Source organism: Palaemon carinicauda, chromosome 22, assembly GCF_036898095.1.
Source record: "Palaemon carinicauda isolate YSFRI2023 chromosome 22, ASM3689809v2, whole genome shotgun sequence".
Lineage (NCBI taxonomy): Eukaryota > Metazoa > Arthropoda > Malacostraca > Decapoda > Palaemonidae > Palaemon > Palaemon carinicauda.
This window is the reverse complement of record NC_090746.1, coordinates 38,992,659-39,017,001: the sequence shown is the minus strand read 5'-3', so window position 1 is coordinate 39,017,001 and position 24,343 is coordinate 38,992,659. Positions and strand designations below refer to the sequence as shown.

The 24,343-nt window shown below is 44.4% G+C and overlaps 1 protein-coding gene across 1 annotated transcript in view; it reads left to right on the top strand.

Annotated features, from left to right (window-relative positions):
* LOC137616063 (OTU domain-containing protein 3-like) overlaps nucleotides 1-24,343 on the top strand; it is a 130,797-nt gene that overhangs the window by 29,274 nt on the left and 77,180 nt on the right. Inside the window, exons 2-3 of the mRNA XM_068345740.1 lie at nucleotides 2,452-2,606; nucleotides 2,735-2,883. Of these exons, the coding sequence (XP_068201841.1) occupies nucleotides 2,452-2,606; nucleotides 2,735-2,883 (304 nt within the window). The remainder of the gene's footprint in view (nucleotides 1-2,451; nucleotides 2,607-2,734; nucleotides 2,884-24,343) is intronic.

The following is a 24,343-nucleotide window of genomic DNA, read 5'->3' as shown; positions in this document are numbered from 1 at the left end:
AGTGACGGAGAGACAGAAATTAAATGTGTTTGAGATGAAGTGTCTAAGGAGTATGGCTGGTGTATCTCGAGTAGATAGGGTTAGGAACGAAGTGGTGAGAGTGAGAACGGGTGTAAGAAATGAGTTAGCAGCTAGAGTGGATATGAATGTGTTGAGGTGGTTTGGCCATGTTGAGAGAATGGAAAATGGCTGTCTGCTAAAGAAGGTGATGAATGCAAGAGTTGATGGGAGAAGCACAAGAGGAAGGCCAAAGTTTGGGTGGATGGATGGAGTGAAGGAAGCTCCTTGGTGATAGGAGGATAGATGTGAGAGAGGCAAGAGAGCGTGCTAGAAATAGGAATGAATGGCGAGCGATTGTGACGTAGTTCCGGTAGGCCCTGCAGGTTTCCTCCGATGCCTTGGATGACCGCGGAGGTAGCAGCAAGTAGGGGATTCAAGCACTATGAAGCTTCATCTGTGGGTGGGATAACAGGGGAGGGGGGTGGGCTGTGGCACCCTAGCAGTACCAGCTGAAACTCGGTTGAGTTCCTTGTTAGGGCTGGGGAGGAACGTAGAGAGTAGAGGTCCCCCTTTTTTGTTTTTTGTTTCATTTGTTGATGTCGGCTACCTCCCAAAATTGGAGGGAAGTGCCTTGGTATATGTATGTATGTATGTATATTTTGAATATACAGTATATCAAATGTGTGCTGGCATCACAAACTTCTTGTTTTTGTACGCAGGCATCACAAATTCTGTTTGGTTGACTATGTTGACATGTCAGTTCCAAGTCGTTTTAGTGAGGAAACCGAGCTATTTTCTTTTTATAACCCCCTTCCCCCTGCCTCAACATATCTTGCTAATTGTTGTTTTCCCAGAATTTAAATAACCACCTAATTACCCGTGCAAGGAGGTTGAGAACTGCAGGATTGCATTATTTCGGAGTAAGTGGAGAGGCGTGGGTGGGTGTTGTAAACAATTACCCTGGGTACTCCTTCGGCACGACGACCTAAAGCCCATGACGTCAGGGACATCAGTACGTCCCTGGCATTCAAACGAAACTTTTCTCTGCTGCAGGTATTACATGTGGGAGTGTAGAAACGTCAAAATACATTTACAGCCCACTATTTAAGAGACATGACACACAGGAGACTCGATATATTTTCTATCGTCCTGTGGTGGCTGCTCAACAAGTGGTTTAAGAAATACTTTGGGCTACATGTTTGACAAGTAGTAAATGGTCGAGGGCATTGGTTACCCGGGGTTAAGACTGGGATGAAAAAGAGTATGTTTGGCTTTTTCCTTTCTTCATCTTCCCCTCCCTTGGGTTACAGCACCATGGGTCCCTCTGCAAGCTGACTTAACCTCTGCACGTAATTATCACTTCCCTTGTGTAGCGTAGTATTGTCATAAATTAATATACTGTCCATGTCCCCCGTTACTACCCGCGAGGTAAGCAACAGGAAACTTCTATGTTAATTCCTATATAAACTTGAAATGTGTTCATACAAGACTTACATAGCTCTCATGACACATAGCTCAGGCCGCTGTTATACTCACTTTCTATGTTTAGCTAGGTGTTAAGGTTTTCCCTAGACCACAGTCATATACTGTACTAGGTAAACCTGGGTCAATGTCCATTCCAGAATCAGGACTTCCACTCTCCTTAGAGTGAGTCATCCACATAAATAACGTAAGGTTTATTTGTATGGGAACGAATGACAAATTCACAGATATAATTTGTATTTTTCTCTTAGTAATACAAACCTGTAGTTATTTATATGAATTGGCTTGCCATCACCTGTTCCTCCAGAAGTCCTGCTTGCAATCAAAAAGTGACGTAGCTCACGGCCGTGAGGTGTATATATAGAGGCGGCTGGGTACCCTATAGCCCACCCCCGACCTACCTGCTCAAGCGGTCAGGCAGGGTTGCCACCATCGCACTTTTAGTGTAATGGCTACCTTCCAGCTTCACTGAAAGATTAATCCACATAAATAGCTTAAGGTTTCTATTGGGGAAAAAATACAAATTATATCCGAATAGGTCATACTTAATTTATCAAAGGTACAGCATATGCAATCATGTAAGATTGGTGTATTTAAAAATTAATGATAAAAGGTGACAATTGGTTTTTGGAGGTAAACAATAATGATGTGGTTTAGAATTGATTGGTGATTAAAAATTGTAATAAGAAGTGAGGACTGAAGAAAATAAAGATTTCTATATCAAGTATGAAATAAGCTTGATGATTATGTAATAAGAATACAGTATTTCTTGCTTGCAGTGGGAAAATTGGTAGCCTTCACCCTGTTGGATATTCATCCACATGTCACACACCCATTGTTGGAGAAGTCATATTTGCAGTTTATTTTTAGTAGGATGCAATTTTGTTGCCATTTTAAGTTACTGTTTATCAGAATCGCAATAAGAAGTAAAGCATTGCACATTTAATTATTGTATTATAATTTTCATAGATGGCCCGCAAACGTGAAGAAAGGGCTACTAGAAGTGCCCAGCGAGCTGCACGAAAAGCCAGATCAGGTCAGAATGGTACAGATTCAAGTTACGTATCATTAAAACAACAGTTGTTTGCCATGGGACTTACTCTTAGAGAGATCCCTGGTGATGGGTAAGATTTTTTATATTTGTTTTGCGACTGATATTGATTTTAAATTTTTGTTGTTTGGATATTATAATGTAGTAAATAAACATGAAGTTTATTGGCTTTTTTATGTGATTGTGCTATCTTGTTTGCAGAAATTGTCTGTTTAGAGCTTTAGGTGATCAACTAGATGGAACTCCAAATACTCATCAGAAGCACAGACAAGATGTTGTAGCTTATATGCGTCAACACCGTAGTGATTTTGAACCCTTTGTGGAGGATGATGTCCCTTTTGACCGCCATTGTAAGTTTTATAAAGTTAACATATACAGTACTGTACTTATGTGTGTGTATGTTGTATTCATACAAATATATCAATCTATAGAGCCCAACTTGTGGTTGCAGTATCCCGTAACATGGCAATTCTGATGTCCAAGTTATGGGAAAGTAGAATAACTAGGAAATACTCAATACACACATGCACTTAAGTTATTAGTAACTATCTGGATCTTTTTCTCTTGCAGAGTAACTCTTACAACAAGAAGAATAAGGGTATAGTGGGTGGTGCTAGTGTATGATTGATGGGTTTGTATGAAAAAGTTATTGTAATATGAAAATGGAATTTGTTCCGTAACTGGAATACAAACTTACGCTATTAATTAGCGGTATTACTCTTGGCTAAGCTGAAAGGTTGAGCCATTAAAATTTAGTGAGGGCGGTAGGGGGGTTAGTTTGCTATCCCTCCCACTCTCACACCTGTGATTGAGCTCACTTTGCTTTTGGCTTGGATGGTGAACTGTTGTTGCCGCTCTTCATCCTCCCAAATACAGTACAGTCAGACCTCGATTATCGTGATAGTTAGGTTACAGAGAGAGACACGATAAGTGAAAAATCGCGAATAAATAATACTCTAGGGTGGGCTAGCTCCCAACCTAAAAAGTCACTGCCCTGTGCCACAAGCGGGTGCCCGAGATGATGATTAACATAGTAAGTACTGCCTAATAGTTTTAATTTGGTTTCTACAACAGTTTATAATCATACGTACAGTGTATAGAACGTTTGCACACATGTACACCGTGTACTGGACACGGTAAGGTTACAGTACATTATTGTGCTAAGGTAAAGTTTACAGAGTCGTCATCATTCCCTTACTGTTCTGTATAGCAAAAGTTATTCCTACCTAGTAATACTGTACTGTAACCTAATACTCACTGATACTGTAATTTATATTACTATAATACAGTGGAACCTCTACACACGAACGTATCTACATCCGAATTTTCCAACATCCGAAGTAAAATTCGAGCAAATTTTTGACTCTACACCCGAATTTTATTTCGACACACGAAGTAAACATTACGCCATTGAGCGTCGAGTGCTCAGTTCTCTATTCTTGTGTGTATCGTGTGGTTGTCCTCTGTTTGGTCTGTTATTAACAGTGCTTATTTTCTTCCTTTTCTCACATTTCCTTTTTGATTTTACCTATAATCATGGTGCCTAAGAAGCTAAGTTTCAGTACAGAAAGAAGGCAATTCTTTCATTAGAATTGAAGCAAGAAATTATAGAAAAACATGAGAGCAGTGTGCATGTGAGTGATACTGTATGGCTAAACAATATGGCCGGAATAGGCCTATGATCTCGAGGATCATCTAGCTGAAGGCAGCCATTAAAGCAAATAACCATCGAAGGTGATCACCATTATTACAAGACATCTTAGCAATACCCTGGAAGAGATAGAACGCCTTTTGTTGATAGGGATAAAGAACAAAGAGATTGTTGGCAACGATAATTTGTGAGAAGGGCCAGCGTGATGAACAGAAAGAAAGAAAAAAGTGAAGCAAAGAAAACCATGATAGCATTAACAAGCTCTTTTAAATAAGACTTCTCTCTTTTTCTGTTTCTCTCTAAACATAGCATTAACATATTCTTTAAATAAAATATCTCTCTCTCTCTCTCTCTCTTTCTCTCTCTCTTTCTCTCTCTCTCTCTCTCTCTCTCTCTCTCTCTCTCTCTCTCTCCTCTCTCTCTCTCTCTCTCTCTCTCTCTCTCTCTCTTGTTCTTCTTCGCTGTTATAGTGTTAGATACGTCTATTATTTTTTTCCGAGAGAGAGAGAGAGAGAGAGAGAGAGAGAGAGAGAGAGAGAGAGAGAGAGAGAGAGAGAGAGAGAGAGATTAAACAAAAATGTGTTTAGAGTACAAATGATTTTTAACAGCGTCAACGAGTTGAAAAACAATTAAATGTAACTAAGAAGTAATAACAGCTAATCTGAATTCCTTTATTAACTAAAACAAATATTGATACAAACACACTCGTGTACGTATGCACAAACACACACCACACAGGTGCAAAAATTACTACGCAGTAAGAGAGACGGTCGGGGAGGAGGTAGAGATGGTGACTGCGATAACATACCGTAACTCGTCACTGAAAGTGATGAAAATAAAAAATCAAAAGAAAAAAAAATGTAAAAAATATGAAATATAAAAATAAAAAAATAAAAAATAAGCTAAGTTAGATTAAAATTTCCGTAGTGTAAGTTACGGTATGTTATCGCAGTCACCATCTCTACCTCCTCGCCGATCGTGTCTCCTCGTGTGTGTGTGTGTGTGTTTGCGCATACCCACACGAGTGTGTTTGTATCAATATTTGTTTTAGTTAATAAAGGAATTCAGATTCGCCGATATTGTTTTTTTAGTTACATTTAGCCGTCTTTCAACTCGTTAACGCTGTTAAAAATGATATGTACACAACACATTTTTGTTTAATCTCTCTCTCTCTCTCTCTCTCCTCTCTCTCTCTCTCTCTCTCTCTCTCTCTCTCTCTCTCTCTCTCTCTCTCAGAAAAAAAATAATAGACGTCTCTAACACTAACAGTGAAGAAGAACGAGAGAGAGAGAGAGTATTTATTTAAAGAACATATTAACACCATGTCTACCTTCTCGCTGATCGTCCGTCTCTTCCTGGCGTAGCAAATCCTACACCTGCGTTGGCCTGTCTCTAAGGTAAAGTGGCAATAAAACACATTTTTTATTTATTATTTCTTTATAATTATCTTTTTTACATGCTTCTTTCATATTATGCAGTTATGTTATTGTTATGTGTAATTATGTGTAGCCATTTATTAAGTATTTAGTATGGGTTTTTAGGCTGAGGAACGAATTAAATGAATTACCATGTATTCTTATGGGAAAATTCGTTTCTACATCCGAACATTTTCTACATCCGAAGTTGGTTGTGGAACGAATTAAATTCGTATGTAGAGGTACCACTGTATATGTATTACTACATTACAGCCGAACTGTACTTACTGTAAATGTTCGGTGTTTTTGTATAGACGACTGTAGCCTATGCCGCTACTGTAGAAGCATGACGCAACTTTGTGTTGTCTCTTGCGCAGTATGTTATCTATGCTTTCGTAAACAGAAATACAGCTTACTGTACTTTATAAACTAAAAACTTAAATATGTTGATAATAATTGTTTCTTTTAAATAAATAAAACAAAATCTGTGCATTTGATCACTTTTCAACAGCTGATTCTCTCTCTCTCTCTCTCTCTCTCTCCTCTCTCTCTCTCTCTCTCTCCTCTCTCTCTCTCTCTCTCTCTCTCTCTCTCTCTCTCTCTCTCTCTCTCTCGATTTTGTTTCGGAAGCATTATTGCATTCTAGAAAATTACGATTATTTAAATCGTTAATTAAGCTTTAATAAATCATATACCGTATATTACCGTGTAAAGGACGACTAAATGTAAACAGCGAACCCCAAAATTTCCTTTAAAAAAAAAAGCAGTTTTATCATATACACTACTCCATGTAATGGGCAGACAGCAATTTCAAGGCCAGCCTGTTACTATACTTTGGTTATAAGTATTTTATCACATATAATCTTTATTCATAATAACATCTTTACTAAAAGCTCTTATTATCATTGGTTATCACTTGCATGTGTAAATGCGTTCGTTTGTTCATCATGATCGGCAATGAAACATAAAGAAAACTTTTTCTGTTTTAGGGGGCTTTTTTTATGAAAATCATGGCATAAAATTGCTCTTATTTCATTTATGTTAAGTTTCTAACCCATACACAGATGTGTAACTGCGTTCGTTTGTTCATTATGATTGTCGATAAAATGTAAATTAAGCAATGAATTTGGTTTTAGATGGCGTGTTTAGCAAAAGTATGATATGAAATCATCTTTATTTAATTTGTTTAGGATTTCTAAGTACTGTATACAGTAAAAGCATTTCAATCAATTTAGACTAAACAGAGGACGATGACAGTGCTAATGTGCTAGTACTGTAGTACAAATGAAAGCAACGAAGATTATCCCCTAGAGGATGGTGGAATTTTTTAAGCACTTTTTAAAAGTTCGAATGGTAGTGTTGATTTTTATGGTTTTTAATTTCAAGTTTGTTGAATTGTTTTTTTTCTTAAACTTTTTTGCATCATTTGTTTTCCTGTATCTCATAGTGTAAGTACCGATAACCTGCAAATTTAGAGGTTTCGAACAACCACCATGCGATCTCTTGGCAAATAATGTAAAAGTTCCTAATTGTCCGAAACAAGTGATCATATCAAATGATCTGAGCACAACACCCAAAATACTTAGCTTGATTAAATAGACCCAAAATTTAAAAAGCACAAATGTTTTATTTAAGCACAATTAACTATTTAAATAGTAATTTTAAATATTAAACTTAGCCGGTGAATATATAAATAGCTTACGTCTCCGACAGTCGACAGATTCCAAAAACTCGCGAGCGATCGCCATGAAGGTTGCCGGGTGTGCCCACCAGCGCCGACTATCGGCCAGATACCGCATATACTTCTTAACCAAACCAGTTCTTCTCTGTTGGTGGTAGTGACAGCATTGGTTCCGCTCGCGCTTAACCTGAAGTTTCTACTGATTGGTGAAGTACTTGTTCTTGGTTTTATTGCTTTCGCTGTGTTGGTTTTCTTCGATAAAACTCTTGAAACCCTTTTTTGATTATTGTTGCTGAACTTGGCTTTCTTTTGGATTTTTTTTGAGATTTTCATAATGGCTGACCCTTCTCCTGTCTATCGTAAATGTGCGAAAGACTGTAATAAACGTCTTCCTAAAGCTTCCCTCGATCCTCATACTATTTGTGTTAATTGGCGTGGTAAATCTTGTCAATTAGGGGATCGATGTGAGGAATGTATTGTTTTATCGGAATTCGAGTGGTTGGAGTATGAGAAATATATTCGGAAACTCGAAAGAGATAGGGTGAGAAGAAGCTCTTCTAGATCTATAGATTTTTCCTCTTCCCATGGCCCTGAACCTAATCCTTCTCCTGTAGTGGTAGTTTCAGAACCCCCTATTGGCACTAATGAACCTTCTATGCGTGAGATGTTATTGGCCATTCAAGCGTTGGGTGAGAAGGTCGAATCCTTGGCCTCGGACAGGAACCAGCTTATGTCCGACATTAAAATTTTAAAGGGTCAAACTGGTAAAGTGGAAAGTGCTTCAAATGTGTTTAGTGTTTTGACGGAGGGTTCGTCTGTTCGTGCTTGTCACTTGCCTAGTCCGAGACCTCTTTCAAGCTCCCCTGCACCAGGGAGAAGGAAAGTCGTAGGACTTAAGGGAGTGAGAGGTGTAAACCAACGTACAGACGTTCCCTCAAAGGTATCAGACGTTGCTCTTCAAGCGCGTCCTTACCATAAGACGGGAGAAACGAAGTTCTCCTCGTCTTCCGATGATTCGTCTCATAAGAAGCCTTGGCGTAAGGTTTCAAGACCTTTGAAACGCAAGTCGGTCCCTTCAGGACAGGTCCAGCATCCTGGCTGTAGTCATTGGGACAGCTCTGACCTTATTCAGTCATCGGATGACTGTTCTCCTGTTAAGCGTAAACGTGACGTTGAGTTCGAGGGTCTCGTTCGGTGCGATGACTTGCATGCACAGACGTTGCCGACGTCACGGTCCGTTTCGACTCCTGTTGACCCTAAGTGGAGTGTCTTACAAGACATGCAGTTGAAACTTTCATCCTTAATGGAAGTTTATGATCATGACCAGGTTCGTAAAGATCCTTTGCTTGCGGTTCGTCAGTCCAGCAAGCGTGACGCAGGTCTTCAACCTCCTAAGCGAGATTTGTCTCGTCGTTTTGACGTTAGCGCTAATGTTAGCGGTGCTGTTAAACGTGATTCTGATCGTGTTCCTCGTCAGTCGCGTCAGTTACGTGCCGTTGAACTTCAATTTCCGCAGTCACAGCGTGACGTTGAGCAGCAGTCGCCGCAGTCCCGACGTGACGTTCGTCGGCCGACTCCGTTGTCCCGACGTGATGTCGAACGTCAGTCGCCACAGTCTGGTGTTGTTTTTCAGCCTCAAGACCTTCAGTCTTTGCAGTCTCGATGTGACGTCGTTCCCTCGACTTTTGCTGCGGCTCCTTCGCATATTGATGTGGCCTGTCAATCGTTGCCGCCTCGGCATGCTGTGTTTTCTCCGTGTCGCAAGACTTTGCCTTTGTCGGATGATGTTCCTTCGGAGGAGGAAGTTGTTGATCCCCTTCCTACTGATGTTCCTTTGGGGATCCCTTCAGATGGAGAGGAGCCTAGGGTTGTCCAGCAATCCCTTGATTTTAAAAAGATTATGCTTATCTTTAGGGATCTTTTCCCCGATCATTTTGTTACTGCGGCTCCACGTTCACCGCCATCTGAATTCACGTTAGGCATGACTTCTTCGACTCCGTCGTTTACGAAGTTGGTTCTCTCTCGCTCTTCTAAGAGAGCCTTGCGTTTGTTGGGAGACTGGTTAATGATCAGGAGAGGTTTAGGGAAGTCTTCTTTTGCCTTTACCCCTTTCAAATTGGCTTCTCGTGCGAGCGTCTGGTATGACACGGGAGAAGTTCTCCGCTTGGGGGTGCCTGCCTCTGCCCAGGGAGACTTCTCAAGCCTTGTAGACTCTCCTCGTCGTCTAGCCATGAGACGCTCGAAGGTTTGCTGGTTCTCTACAGATCTGGATCATCTCCTTAAAGGAATTTTCCGTGCCTTCGAGGTTTTTAATTTTTTGGATTGGTCCCTGGGAGCCTTAAGTAAGTAGGTCTCTTCAGCGGACAGGGATGTCTCTATTCAGATAATGTCTTGCATGGACAAGGCAATAAGGGATGGCTCTAATGAACTGGCGGCTACGTTCACAGCAGGAGTTCTTAAGAAGAGAGAGACTCTGTGTTCTTTTCTTTCTGCAGGGGTTACTCCCTGTCAGAAGTCAGAACTTCTTTTTGCTCCCTTATCTTCTACTTTGTTCCCTCAACAGCTTATTAGAGATATCGCGGCATCTCTTGTTCAGAAGAACACGCATGATTTAATGGCCACGTCTGCTCGTAAGGTTTTGCCTTCGTCTTCTCATGTCAGCAGACCCAAGTTTGACACGCCAGCGGCGAGGTTTATCCCGCCTTTTCGTGGCAGAGCTCCCAGTAGGGGAGGCTCTCGTGCCGATAGCAAACGAGGTAAGAAGAGAGGATCTAAATCCTCACATGGCAGAGTCTGACTGCCCACGTCCTCAGACAGCAGTAGGGGCCAGATTGACCAACTTCTGGCAGGCCTGGGAGAAGAGGGGTGCAGACCGGGAGTCTGTTTTGTTGCTGAAGGAGGGTTACAAAATTCCTTTTGTACGAAGACCTCCTCTTGTGAAAGTTCCGATAGACCTCTCTCCCAGGTATCGAGAGGAGACAAAGAGACAGGCATTGCATCTGCAGGTGTGTCTGTTGTTGGAAAAGGGGGCGGTGGTGAAAGTCTCGGACCTTCAATCCCCAGGTTTTTACAACCGTGTCTTCCTGGTTCCGAAGAACACAGGAGGTTGGAGGCCAGTGCTGGATGTAAGTGCTCTCAATGTGTTTGTTGTAAAAACAAAATTCACGATGGAGACCACCAAATCCGTTTTAGCAGCGGTCAGAGAGGGCGACTGGATGGTCTCTCTCGACCTGCAGGATGCGTACTTCCACATTCCGATACATCCAAACTCTCAACATTATCTGAGGTTTGTGTACAGGAAGGTGGTGTATCAATTCCGAGCACTGTGCTTCGGCCTCAGCCCTGCTCCTCTTGTTTTTACGAGGCTCATGCGGAATGTAGCGAAGTTCCTACATTTATTGGGGATCAGAGCCTCCCTGTATTTGGACGACTGGTTACTCAGGGCGTCGTCCCATCATCGCTGTCTGGAGGACCTACAGTGGACTTTGGACCTAGCCAAAGAGTTAGGTCTCCTGGTGAACATGGAGAAGTCGCAACTGACTCCATCCCAGACCATTCTCTATTTGGGGATGGAGATACAGAGTCAAGTTTTTCGGGCTTTTCCGTCTTCCAACAGGATCGAGCAGGCTTTGCTCAAAGTCCGTCTCGTGCAAGAGAAAAACAGTTGCTCTGTGAGAGTTTGGATGAGCCTCCTAGGGACTCTTTCGTCGCTGGAGCAGTTTATCTCTCTAGGGAGCCTCAACCTACGCTCTCTCCAGTTTCACCTAGACCTCCATTGGAACAAGGAGAAGGGTTTAGAGACGGTCTCGATTCCAATCTCCGATTCAGTCAAGACTTGTCTAGCTTGGTGGGACAGCAACATAAGACTTCGGGAAGGTCTTTCTCTGGCAGTCAAGAACCCAAACCATGTGTTGTTTTCAGACACATCGGATTTGGGTTGGGGGGCGACTCTGGACAATCTGGAGTGCTCGGGTCTTTGGTCCGCAGACCAGTGGAGTCTTCACATAAACTGCAGAGAGCTTTTAGCAGTCCATCTAGCGTTAAGGAGTTTCGAGAGTCTGGTTCGAAACAAGGTGGTGGAGGTGAATGCAGACAATACCACGGCCTTGGCTTACATCTCGAAGCAAGGAGGCACTCACTCCCACTCTCTTTTCGTCATCGCAAGGGACCTTCTCACTTGGTCAAAAGATCGAAACATCTCTCTTTTGACGAGATTCGTCCAAGGGGAGTTGAATGTCTTAGCGGACTGTCTCAGCCGAAGAGGACAGGTGATTCCTTCGGAGTGGATGCTCCACAAGGATGTGTGCGAGAGACTATGGATGACTTGGGGTTGACCCACCATCGATCTCTTTGCAACCTCTTTGACAAAGAGGCTCCCGACTTATTGCTCTCCGGTTCCAGATCCAGAGGTGGCCCACATAGACGCGTTTCTTCTGGACTGGTCTCACCTAGACGTCTATGCCTTTCCACCTTTCAAGATCCTAAACAAGGTGCTTCAGAAGTTCGCCTCTCACGAAGGGACCAGGTTGACGTTGGTTGCTTCCCTCTGGCCGCGAGAGAGTGGTTCACAGAGGTACTTCTATGGCTAGTAGACATTCCAAGAAGTCTGCCGTTGCGGATGGATCTCTTGCGGCAGCCTCACGTAAAGAGATTTCATCAAAGCCTCCCCGCGCTTCGTCTAACTGCCTTCAGACTATCGAAAGACTCTCTAGAGCTCGAGGGTTTTCGAAGGAGGCAGCTAGAGCGATCGCGAGGGCTAGAAGATCCTCTACCATCAGGATCTATCAGTCTAAATGGGAGGTATTTAGAGACTGGTGCAAGTCCTCCTCTATTTCCTCTTCCAGTACCTCTGTAGCGCAGATTGCAGATTTTCTGCTTTATCTGAGAAACGGTCGCTCCCTTTCTGTGTCTACCATTAAAGGCTACAGAAGCATGTTAGCTTCTGTTTTCAGGCATAGAGATTTGGATCTTTCTAATAACAAAGATCTTCAAGACCTGCCTAAGTCTTTCGAGACTTCCAAGGAGCGTCATATTTCTACTCCTGCTTGGAACTTGGACGTGGTCCTACAGTTCCTTATGTTAGACAGGTTTTAACCAATAAATTCAGCCTCCCTGAAGGATCTTACCCTCAAGACACTTTTTTTGGTGAGCTTGGCTTCTGCGAAAAGGGTTAGCGAGATACATGCTTTTAGCAAGAATATCGGCTTCTCTGCTAATAAAGCAGTATGTTCTCTTCAACTTGGTTTCTTGGCCAAGAATGAACTTCCGTCTCGTCCTTGGCCTAAATCATTTGAAATCCCCAGTCTATCTGAGATTGTGGGAATGAATTTGAAAGAGTGCTGTGCCCCGTTAGAGCTCTTAAATTTTATTTATCCAGAACTAGACCGCTGCGAGGTTTTTCAGAGGCTTTATGGTTCTCCGTTAAAAAGCCCTCTTTGCCCATGTCGAAGAATGCGTTGTCTTATTTTATTAGACTATTGATTAGAGAGGCACACTCTCATTTAAGTGAGAAAGATCGTAATTTGCTTAAAGTCAACTCTCATGAAGTTAGAGCGATAGCAACTTCAGTAGCGTTTAAACAAAATAGATCCCGTAAAAGTATTATGGACGCGACCTTTTGGAGAAGCAAGTCGGTGTTTGCTTCATATTACTTGAAAGATGTCCAGACTCTTTATGAGGACTGCTACACGTTGGGACCATTTGTAGCAGCGAGTGCAGTAGTGGGTGAAGGTTCTACCACTACATTCCCTTAATCCCAATATCCTTTTAATCTTCTCTTGAAATTTTTAATCTTGTTTTGGGTTGCACGGGAGACTAAGAAGTCTTTCGCAATCTTTTGATTTGGCGGGTGGTCAAAATATTGTTTCTTGAGAGCGCCCAGATTAAGGGTATTGATGAGGTCCTGTTGTAGGGGTGTTTACCCTGGTTATAGCAGCTCCTGGGAGTCTTTCAGCATCCTGAGAGGATCGCTGGGCTTCGTGAGGATAGCGGACTAATGAGGCAGAGTAATCATCAGAGTCAGCTTCCTTATCAGGTACCTATACTTAAGTTTGTTTTTTTGAATATTTGTCAAAAACTCTTGAGCATATACGCCTTTATTGTTTTAATACTGGTCTCTACCCACCACCATGGGTGTGAATCAGCTATTTATATATTCACCGGCTAAGTTTAATATTTAAAAATGATGTTTTCAATTTAAAATAAATTTTTGAATATACTTACCCGGTGAATATATATAATTCAAGGCCCTCCCTTCCTCCCCGACAGAGACCCTACGGACTGAGAAGAACTGGTTTGGTTGAGAAGTATATGTGGTATCTGGCCGATAGTCGGCGCTGGTGGGCACACCCGGCAACCTTCATGGCGATCGCTCGCGAGTTTTTGGAATCTGTCGACCGTCGGAGACGTAAGCTATTTATATATTCACCGGGTAAGTATATTAAAAAATTTATTTTAAATTGAAAATATAATTTTTCTAAAATCCAATAATGCCTCTGAAACAAAATCGAGAGAGAGAGAGAGAGAGAGAGAGAGAGAGAGAGAGAGAGAGAGAGAGAGAGAGAGAGAGAGAGAGAGAGAGAGAGAGGATGCCAGAAAACTTCAAATCATTCATATTTCTCTCTCTCTCTCTCTCTCTCTCTCTCTCTCTCTCTCTCTCTCTCTCTCTCTCTCTCTCTCTCTCTCTCTCTCTCTCAGAGAGAGAGAGAGAGAGAGAGAGAGAGAGAGAGAGAGAGAGAGAGAGAGAGAGAGAGAGAGAGAGAGAGAGATGCCAGAAAACTTCAAATCATTCATATTTCTCTCTCTCTCTCTCTCTCTCTCTCTCTCTCTCTCTCTCTCTCTCTCTCTCTCTCTCTCTCTCTCTCTCTCTCTCTCTCTCTCTCTGTATTAAATGAAATCTGTTTCTTTGCTAAGTCTTTATTGTGGCTTTATAATCAAGCACCACAGAGCTAAAAACTAGAATATCATGCATCACCAGAGTTATTTGATCCGAAAATTGAGGTTGACAACGGACTAGGCAGGTTTGATCAGCTGATTTTAATGTAAACAATGCATAAGATTATAATTCGCTAAGTTTTTAATTATAAATACAATACTAAAATGTGGTTATTACATGCATTATTATTGGATACAGTTAACTGAAACGCCAGGGAGAGAGAAGGATGAAACAATATGACAAAGAGACGAGACAGGGAGGCGGTAGCGTGCGTTCAGATTGCCCGAGCCTTGTGGTAGCACATTCCCTTAGCCAAATATGTGCTAAATTAAATAAATCAATGAATTTTGGAAATGCGAGAAGGAATGAAAAATAGGAATGGGAATATGTAGAATGAGGAATAAGAAAGGCATTTAGAATGGTTAATAAGATGAAAATGAGGAATGAATGCTTGAAAAGAGAAGATGAATAAAATTGCAAAAAATAAAGAGAATCGAAAGAGTTGTAGATGTGTGTGCGAGAGCAAAGTAAATGTATAAAAGGGATTTGGTAAAAGGATTAAGGATATAGTAATATAAGTGAAGGACAATAATAATGTGAAGGAGATATCATACTAATATGCATGATAGGTTATATCAGTGAGGTAATTCTGTGAAAGTGAATGGTCATATCAGGGGAATAATATTGTGAAAGCAAATGTAGGTTGACGATGGACTACGCAGATTTGATAAGCTGATTTGAATGTAAACAATGTATGAGATTATAATTCGCTATATATTTAATTATAAATTCGATACTAAGAACTGAATATTACATCCATTATTATTGGATACAGTTAAGTGAAATGCCAGTTTAATCAAAATCTGGTTTATTTCAAATATAGCTGTAATTTTTTATCATGGTGATTGGATACACACTGTACAGAGAGCTAGGATAGTGTCGCGCAGCGCTCCCAGTGTAAAGGAGCACGGTCTATTTGAAATTATTGTCCAGCTTGAATTTTATTGCAATTTATATGAGAATTTATATTTAATAGGTATTGAATTGTTGGCCATCCTAATGCTGTTGCCAACTTTTCAAAATCAAATTCTTAATGTTGGGTAAACAATAACCCAATTTTCTTTTTACCTCCTTGGCCGCAAAAAAACGAAACTGCGTTTAATGAGGTCTGACTGTAATTGGACTGCCATTAATGCCATTTTTGTGTGTTTTGACTTCTGCCGGCCATGCGTACCTGCCCTAGACCTGAGGGCCGCTCCTGCAGTACTTTCATGTCCGCTGGGGACACCGATCCTCACCCTATGCCCTTCCAGCAGAGGTCAACGGTGTGATGTGGGTAACACATGTTCTGAGTGTTCGGAGTGGTCTGCCTCCCAGATGAAAAGGTTTGGGTTTTGTTGAAAGAAGTCTAAGACAACCAACCACGCGCCAATCGCCAACGTGTCATTCGCCCACGCACCATTTGCCTGTGCGTCTTTCTCCTGCGCGCTCCTTTCCAACTCGTCAAGAGGATCCTGCTCGTCGCGCGCTCTCCAACCAACGGCAACAAACGTGGCGTTCGCCAGCGTGCCAAGCTCCTGCAAAGCACCGTTCGCTCAGACAGCGCACTGCTGCAGGCCATCGTTCTCCTGGACGCACGACTGCTGTCCCTCACCATACCTCAAGGAGATCCCCTGAGGTTTCTGCCGTCCGTACTCACCAACTTACTCCACGGCAACAGTCGCCTGATCATCAACGCGTGCGCTCATCAATGGACCACCAGGCAGTTAATTCTCATTGCAAAGCATCCCGTGCGCGTCAATGTTTGCCGACGCACCAGCCTGCTCCAACATGCCAACGTTCACCAACGCAGCAACGCTCTCCTGCTCACTGCTGCGCCAACGCGCCAGCCCTTGCCTCCGTGCAAACACGTGCCTACTTTCCCAAGCTTCCATCTTCAATATGACATCCTGATTCACCTCAGCAACTGTATCATCTAGAGCTTCTCCTGTGGCAAGGCAACCTCACAAGTCCGCTAAGGATACTTCAAGGCAGAACACCGCCAAAAAGTCTACCCCTTTTAGGTTACCCTTTCAGGGTAATAAGTAGAAAGGTTGAGGGGTTAAAGCCGGTGGATGTTATTAGCATCCTTGCTAGTGTGGGCCTTCCTCCTGCTATGCCACTGGTGGGAGGATGCGTGTTACCAAGGTGGCAGCAGTGGCAACACCACAAGGCCAAACGTTAGGTGGTTGCTGTCCTTCGCAAAGGCTATGTCCTCGGCCTCTCCTGTAATTCGTCCAGCAACGAGATCATTATTCTTCGCACATGGATCTCTGAAGCATGTTGCCCAATGGGCAGTAAATCCAGACCATGATGAAGAAGGGGTCTTCAGGAGAATGCCAACGAATCCCCAGTCTTCATCAGTGGACTCATTCTTGTAGAGAAGGTATCTGGAGGCTGGAGACCAGTCAAACACCGTTCAAGGACGAGACTGCAGCATTGGTCAAACTAGCTGTAAGTATGAAAGACTTTCATGTTCACGTTAGATTTAAAGATACGTACTTCCATATCTCTCTTCATCCCTCATTAAGGAAGTACCTAAGATTCATTTTGCAGGGAAAGATACAATAGTGCCGAGTGCTCATTTGAGTGTTTACACTGGTCTCAGTTTGGACACATGCCAACGGCATTCGTCTCCTTCACTATCTAAACAATTAGCTATTTCTGTTAGACAAAATGGAGGCCCTTCTCCAACATCGAGCCATACTTATCGAGTTTTGTGGCAATATGGGGATCCTAGTAAATTTTAAGGAGTCCTTTTTAGAGCCCAAACAGAATCTGGTATATCTGGGTATGCGGATAGACTCTTTACAAGGGAAAGTCTCCTCATCGCAGGAAAGAGATTAGAGAATTTATTTTGATTTATTCTAAGTAAGAGAATTTAGAATAGTACAGTATGATAGTTGAAAGGCTTAATATGTGTAGAAGTACAGTATTATTAGAAGGGTTGATATATAGATGTATAAAGAAGATTGTGAGAAAAAAACATCAGATTTTTTTTACAATAAATATAGGTAATATATCAATTATTAGTTTAGGAAAGAGTTGTTTATGCGACGTCAGGTCACGTGTTGTTGTTAGTGAGGACGATTGTTGGAGAAGCAGTCAGCTCACTGGTTTCATGGTGTTTGAACTATTTTGGTGGCAGGCGCGCTCTCGTGTGTGTATTGGTTCGTATGTATTTAGGGATGGAATTGTTTTTATGTGGACAAAGCTAACATCAGATAAAGAAGGAAATATAAAGAAGGTAAATATTGTAAAAATATTAAATTTATCAGAAAGAATCTTAGGATTCAAGGATTGCCGGTTTCTGGTGTGAAGCTTGCTACAAGCTCATCTGTGCCAGTGCCTGCTGGGTCACCTAGCCTCATTAGAGTGCTTAGTGCCCAATATTCATCATTGCATTTGGTCATTTCAGTGGTAGCTGAAGACCTTTTGGGCCCAAAGCAGGGATTCCATGGGATCTTCATTCCAGTGGTTGGTGGATCTCAGATGAAAACCTTCTCAGAGGGGTAGATCTTCTTTCTTCCCTTCCCGAATTGTTCTTAATGGATGCATCAAATGAGAGGGTGGGGCACTCACCTGCTACAGCACATGGCCTCCGGGCTATGGTACGAGTCAGATCGGCAATGCTTTATAAACCTCCTGAGGTTGAAATCAACTTGCCCTGCTCTTCAATATAACCAACAGCTCTTTCAGGTCGCTCAGTAGTGTTGATGAGTGACAACATGATCGTAGTGGCCTATCTAAACAATAAGAAGGTACTTTTGCGCTGCAACTCTGCCAACTAGCAGTTTTAAATCCAGCGATAGACAGGGGACATTGCGATCTCCCTGTCATCCCACTTCATATCTGGCAAAAAGAATATCTTGGCTGAGAAGCTCACGAGGGAGACTCAGTCGGTTTTTAGTGGTCTTTGGACCCTCAGATAGCAAGCAAAGTAATAACTTTGTGGGGTTCATGTCGTCTTTGAACCAGAAACCTTCGATGTACAGTACTGCTCTCCATTACCGGTCCCACAGGCACTGCTTCAGGTTGCCTTCCAACATTCATGAGACCATCTGTGTTCTTCCTGTTCTGCCTAATGAGAAAACTCCTCAATAAGGTCTGGTCGGCAACCACCCTATACATGGCCTTTATAGCTGTGCTATGGGAACAGAAAGAATGGTTTCTAGACTGCTTACAGAGGTTCCGAGGAAGCTGCCTCTCCACAACTTGCTATGCCAACCTCATGCCCAATTTAACATCAGTCACAGGGATCCCCATGACTTCACGCCTGGAGGTTATCCTGCATCTCGTGACCAGTGGTGAAATAGTTACCTCATGAGGTCTTTGATCTCATTCTACCTGGCAAAGTGGGTGATCTTTTGTCATTGGTGTCATGGAAGCTGTGCCTCTCGGCTCATAGCCACTGTACCCCTAATTGGCAAATTTTTACTTTATCTCCGAGAAGAAAAACTGCTCAGTCTTTGCGGTAAAAGGCTATCGCTGAGCCATATGCCAAGTCTTTAAACTGAAATAGTTAGATTCGTCTTTGGCAGAGCTGTCCATGCTCACACACAATTTTGAACAGGCTCGTCTTTGGTCGGAAACAAGACCATCTCCTATGAACTTTGTGCAAGTTCTTCGGTCCATGAAATGAGCACCTTATGAGCCATTGCATAGGGTTTCAGACCATGACCTATTGTTGAAAATGGTCTTCCTTCTCCCTTTAGTCTCTGTCAAGAGAGTTAGCGAATTGCATGGTCTTACGACGACGCCCGTTCAACAGGATTTGTTCAAGATGTGTTCAGCTTTGTCCCTGAGTTTGTTGCCAAGACTCAAAATCTGGTGGTTTTCAATCATAGGTTCAGTTCCTTCAGAATTTCAAGTCTTCGGGAGGTAGCCCATGATCTGGATCAACTGCTTTTGCGTCCTGTTAGTGTTAAGGCGTTACTTACAACGAACTCAAGGAGTTCGTCCACAGATCGAGCATCTGTTTGTCAGCTCAGGCAGGGTTAAGAAAAGGGTGACAAGGGACATCATCGCTTCATTGATCAGGCAGGCTATTGACCATACAATCAATCTTTGCCCTTCACGACAGCAAGATGTTTATCTTGGAGCTCATGGGCATAAATACGTTCCTGGCATTCAAAAAGAACCTCTCTGTGATGCAGGTACTTCAAAGCAGGGTTGTGGAGGGGGATAAACAACCTTCACTGCCCACTACCTGCAAGATGTGACACCCTGGCTGTTAGATATATTTTCGATAGGACCTGTGGTAGCTGCACAGCAAGTGGACTATAATCCTCCTCCTCCTCCTCCTCCTCCTCCTCCTCCTCCTCCTCCTCCTCCTCCTCCTCCTCCTCCTCCTCCTCCTCCTCCTCCTCCTCCTCCTCCTCCTCAGTTTGAAAAGCAGGTCGCTACAGGCACAAAGACTCCAACAGGGAATATAGCCCAGTGAGGAAAGGAAACAAAGTAACAGTTAGACTAGTGTGCCTGTGTGTACCTTCAAGCAAGAAAACTCTTAACCAAGGCATTGGAAGACCATGCTACAGAAACTAAATCAATACCCAAGATTAGGGAACAATGGTTTGATTTTTGAGTGTCCTCCTAGAAGACCTGCTTGCCATAGCTAAAGAGTCTATTCTACCCTCGCTTAGTGGAAAGTAGCCACTGAACAATTACAGTACAGTAGTTGTCTCCTTGAGTGAACAAGAATTTTTTGATTATCGTGGGGTTGTCAGGTGTATGAGGAAAGATGAGGGTGTGTAAAGAATATGCCAGACTATTCAGTGTTTTTGTAGGCAAATAAAAAATGAGCTGTAACTTGAGACGGATCCCATGTAGCATTATCTCGCCAGTCAAAGGCCCCAATAATTTTAGCTGTAGTATCTCAACGGGTGGCCAGTGTTAATCTAGGATGAATGAAAAAGGAATAACTGGCCTTCTCTTTTCTTCATCTTCCTCTCTCTTGAGTATAGCATCCAAAGACCCTGTCAGCTAGAACTCTTTTGACTGCAGGCAAGTTCTATATTGCCTTTAGGTAGGATATATATCTATATACAGTCAGTCCTCGTTTTTTACAAGGGTTAGGTTATAAAGACAGGGGTGATAAGGAAAAAATCGTGAAAGCATGTTACCCTGGCGGGGGATAACTCCTACCCTAACCTAACAACTCACTGCTATTGCCTACGCTCGGATAATCGACCCACTAAGTACTGCCTGATAGGTTTTTACTTGGTTTCTATCACAGTATAGTTGTTCCTATCTAGTAATACTGTATAAAACCTGCTGATACTTTAGTGTATATTACTGTAATATACTACTATCACTACAGTAAAGCTTAATTGTACTTTTATGTGTTCCCTTTTTTGGTTCAGACAACTTTGATTCTCGGCACATGTAGTCTACATTTACAATAAATATTACTGTAATTCTGTACTGTACAATATGTATACAGTAAAATTCAAGTTGTTCCAACACAGAGTACTTACCTAGAACTACTTTCTTAGGAGTTACTGGTAACTCTTTCCCAACCGACCAGAATTTTGTGTAGTTTACCCTATTCCCATTTTTATGGGTGACCTCAGGCGGAGTGATACACGCCCTGAGGCGACCCGGGGTCGGAGAGAGTGCTAGCTCAGGTCGTGCTCCTCAGTAAGTTTCTGGTCGCGACGTGATTCACATCTTGCCGCGCGCTCTCTTACCCAGTGCGACCCTTTGTGTCCCCGACCCTTTGTGTACACCACGTGGTACCTGTGTCTGTATCCTTACTCCTTTCCTCTGTGTCCCTGTGTCTCTTGGTGTGTTAGTGTTTCATTATGGAGCATCCCCGCCGTTGCCCTGGGCCTGTGGCCGGTAAGTCTTGTGGGGCTTTCCTTTCGAAGCCCGAGGTTGACCCATGCTCGCGTTGTTCGTCATGTAGGGGCAAGGTATGCTCCCCTACCGTCACGTGTTCGGAGTGCGAGTCCTGGGGCGATATCCAGTGGGTCCTTTATAGAACAAAGAAGAAGAAGTCGGCCAAGAAATCGCCCAAGAGTGTTGACGCGTCCTCTGCTTTGGTGTCTCCAGATGCCTCGTCGGAACGTGGCTCCCTTCCATCTTCCCCTACCCAGAGTAGGGGACGAGGTAAGTCCGTTGCGGGGAAGCCGCCCATTGTCCTTTCCCAGGAGTCTGAATTACCTGTGGGGGAAGCTACTGATGTGATACAGGCATGTGTTTGGGCCTGAGGGAGGTGCGGGAGTGTGTGTGGGAGACGAAGTCCTGGTGCCCGCAGGGCCCGTCTCTACTGAAGACCCTATGTGGGGGAAGTCGGGTACTACCTCTTCCCCTGCATCTTTGGTATGTGTTTCAGGTACTTTGGCCGCCGGGGGGGATGCCGAGAAAGGTCATTCGTCGAATTCGGACCCCGCTGTTTGGGATCTCCCTAGAACACCCTGCAGGTCACCCTTCATGCTAGAAGAAGAGTTTGACCAATGGCTCGCCCGGAAGAACTTTCTTCGGTCCCCCCCCGTCGCCCTTGGCGATGCTCCCGCCCGTCTTCCTGCAGTCTGCGGCACCAGAAATTCGTCATGGAGTCCCCCCTGCGAAATTGGACGTCTCAGGTGGTTCGGCTGATTCCCTCTCCTCCTCCTCGTCTTCCTCATCCGCAGATTCATCGTCATCGGAGGATGGAACCAGGTCCTCAAGGAGAAAACGCGAGAGGTCCAGGAAAAAGAAGAAGTCCCTCTCCCGTTCAAGACAGAATAGGAAGGAGTCCAGACCAGCTAAGAAGAAGGCGAAGAGGAGTAAGTCGAGGGATTGGGTGAACATCACGCTGCCCCGTAGCGAGCTGTTAAAGGTCACCACAGCCGCGGCCGCTTCCGGGTGGCTCCCTAGAGCCTCGTCCAAACCGTCTCGCCCCGCCTTCTCCTCCTACAGACCAGAACCCCACCAAGGGAGGTCTTCCCAAGCTCCCCGTGATGCGCCTAAGTCGACGAAGGCCTCCGCTGCCTCTACTCTGCGGAGGGAGGCGCTCCACCAGATGGAAGGCGTAGCGCCAGCCACGGGCTCCTTGGCTGACTTCATTAAGCTCCAAGGGCGCCCTACGGCCAGGGATATCCCTACAGATGCGAGAAAACCCGCAAGGCAAGTTAATCCCATGACGGATACCTTCGTCTCTGCGGGCCCGCCCGTGACACGGGTAGGCCCGTCCAACGTTACCCCCCCCACCGTCACCGATGATACTCGTGCGGAGGGACTGGTGACGGAGGCCCTGGTTGAGGGAGGAGAGTGCTCATCCGATGACATCTCTTCCTATTGAAAGGTGTTGGCCCTCATAAGGCGGCACCATCGGCTGGATGAGCCCATGCCCACCACAGAACAGACCTGGCTCTCCGGACTTAGCAGGCTGGTGGAGAATCCAATACAGCAAAAGCCCTCCTTAGCTCTACCCTTAGCTCCTGACGTAAAGCTGGGTATGGAGCATATAGACAAATTCTCGGACGGCCTGGCGGACGCCCCTAGGAGTCAAAGTGCCTCGAAGCTGCTCCCAGGACTAAGGGCGCAGAAGAGATTTTACGTGCCTGAAGGTCGTCGGGAGGACCCCGCACAACGGAGACAGCTATCACCATGTTGAACCAGGGTGCTGCTGAAGACAGAGCATCCACGGCCCCGGTGTGTTTTTCCCCTTCAGAGACCTCCATGATGGAGAACATGGCCCAGGACTTGGTTTACGTGTCCTCCTGGTTAGACTGGTGGGCCTGCACGTTGGTAGGCTTTCAGTCTTCTCACGATCTGTCCCTACCAGAGAACCAAGCCTTATTGAGAGAGCTGATTAGCTCAGGGAGCAAAGCCCTTAAATTTTTATCTTACCAATCTCTCTCCCAGGCTACCAATTGGGTCCTAAGGAAGAGAGATACGATTCTCAGCAAATTGGTGAGGAAACTCCCTGACCGGGAAGCGAGAAGGTTGAGAAATTCCTCGGTCTGGGACGAGGCAATCTTTCCCCTTAAGATAGTGGAAGAGACGATGGAAAGGGTGAGGAAGATGAAGGACGTGGGAGACCATAGACCTCCCCCGATGAGACGCCCACCACACAGGAGACCCTCCGTGGACGCCCCTCACCCTTCCCGTTCATCCCCGGCCCAACCTAGAAGAGAGGCCTCTTCGGATCCCTGGCTGCAAGCAACTCAGCCCCCCCGTAGAGGTACCACAGCACCTCAGTCGAACTTTAGACCGTCCTTCGGGAACTCAAGAAGAGGTCGGTCTGGCCGCCCCTCCAGAAGGAGATAGGAGGTGAAGCCCCCTACTCCTACAGGAGCCTCAAGTAGGGGGATGCCTCAAACACTCTTGGCAAGCATGGCGGGATTACGGTGCGGATCCCTGGACGGTGACAATCCTGAGGGAAGGTTACAGACTACCCTTCTTAGCAGAACCTCCCCCCGCTCATTCCAGCCCTTCAGGCGGAGTGGTTGATACCCAAGGACCCCTTGAAACGGGCGGCACTGCAGGAACAAGTGTCGTCCATGATCTCCAAGGGAGCGTTGGAACTAGTCGAAGAGCCCGGCCCGGGGTTCTACAGCAGGCTCTTCCTGGTGGGGAAGGCGACAGGGGGTGGAGGCCAGTAATAGACCTGTCGGCCAACAAGTTTGTGGCGAAAACCGAGTTCAAGATGGACACTGCAAATACAGTGTTGGCCACCTTGAGGGAAGGGGACTTCATGATATCCCTGGATCTCAAGGACGCCTACTTCCAAATCCCCGTTCACCCCTCCAGCAGGAAGTTTCTCAGGGTAAAGTGGGATACCCGAGTGCTACAATTCAAGACCCTTTGCTTCGGACTGTCGACGGCTCCTCAGGTGTTTACACGAGTCTTCACGATGGTCTCCATATGGGCACACAGGCAGGGCATCCGTCTGATCCGATACCTAGACGATTGGTTGCTTCTTTCAGCCTCAAAGGAAGAATTGAAGGAGCAGGGCGCGAAGTTGCTTCGTCTCTGCGAGGAGTTGGGCATCACAGTCAACTTAGAGAAGTCCCAACTGAGTCCCTCCACCAGGATGACCTACTTTTGGGATGGTCCTGGACACCCGACTAGTGAGAGCCTTCCTATCGTTGGAGAGATTGGA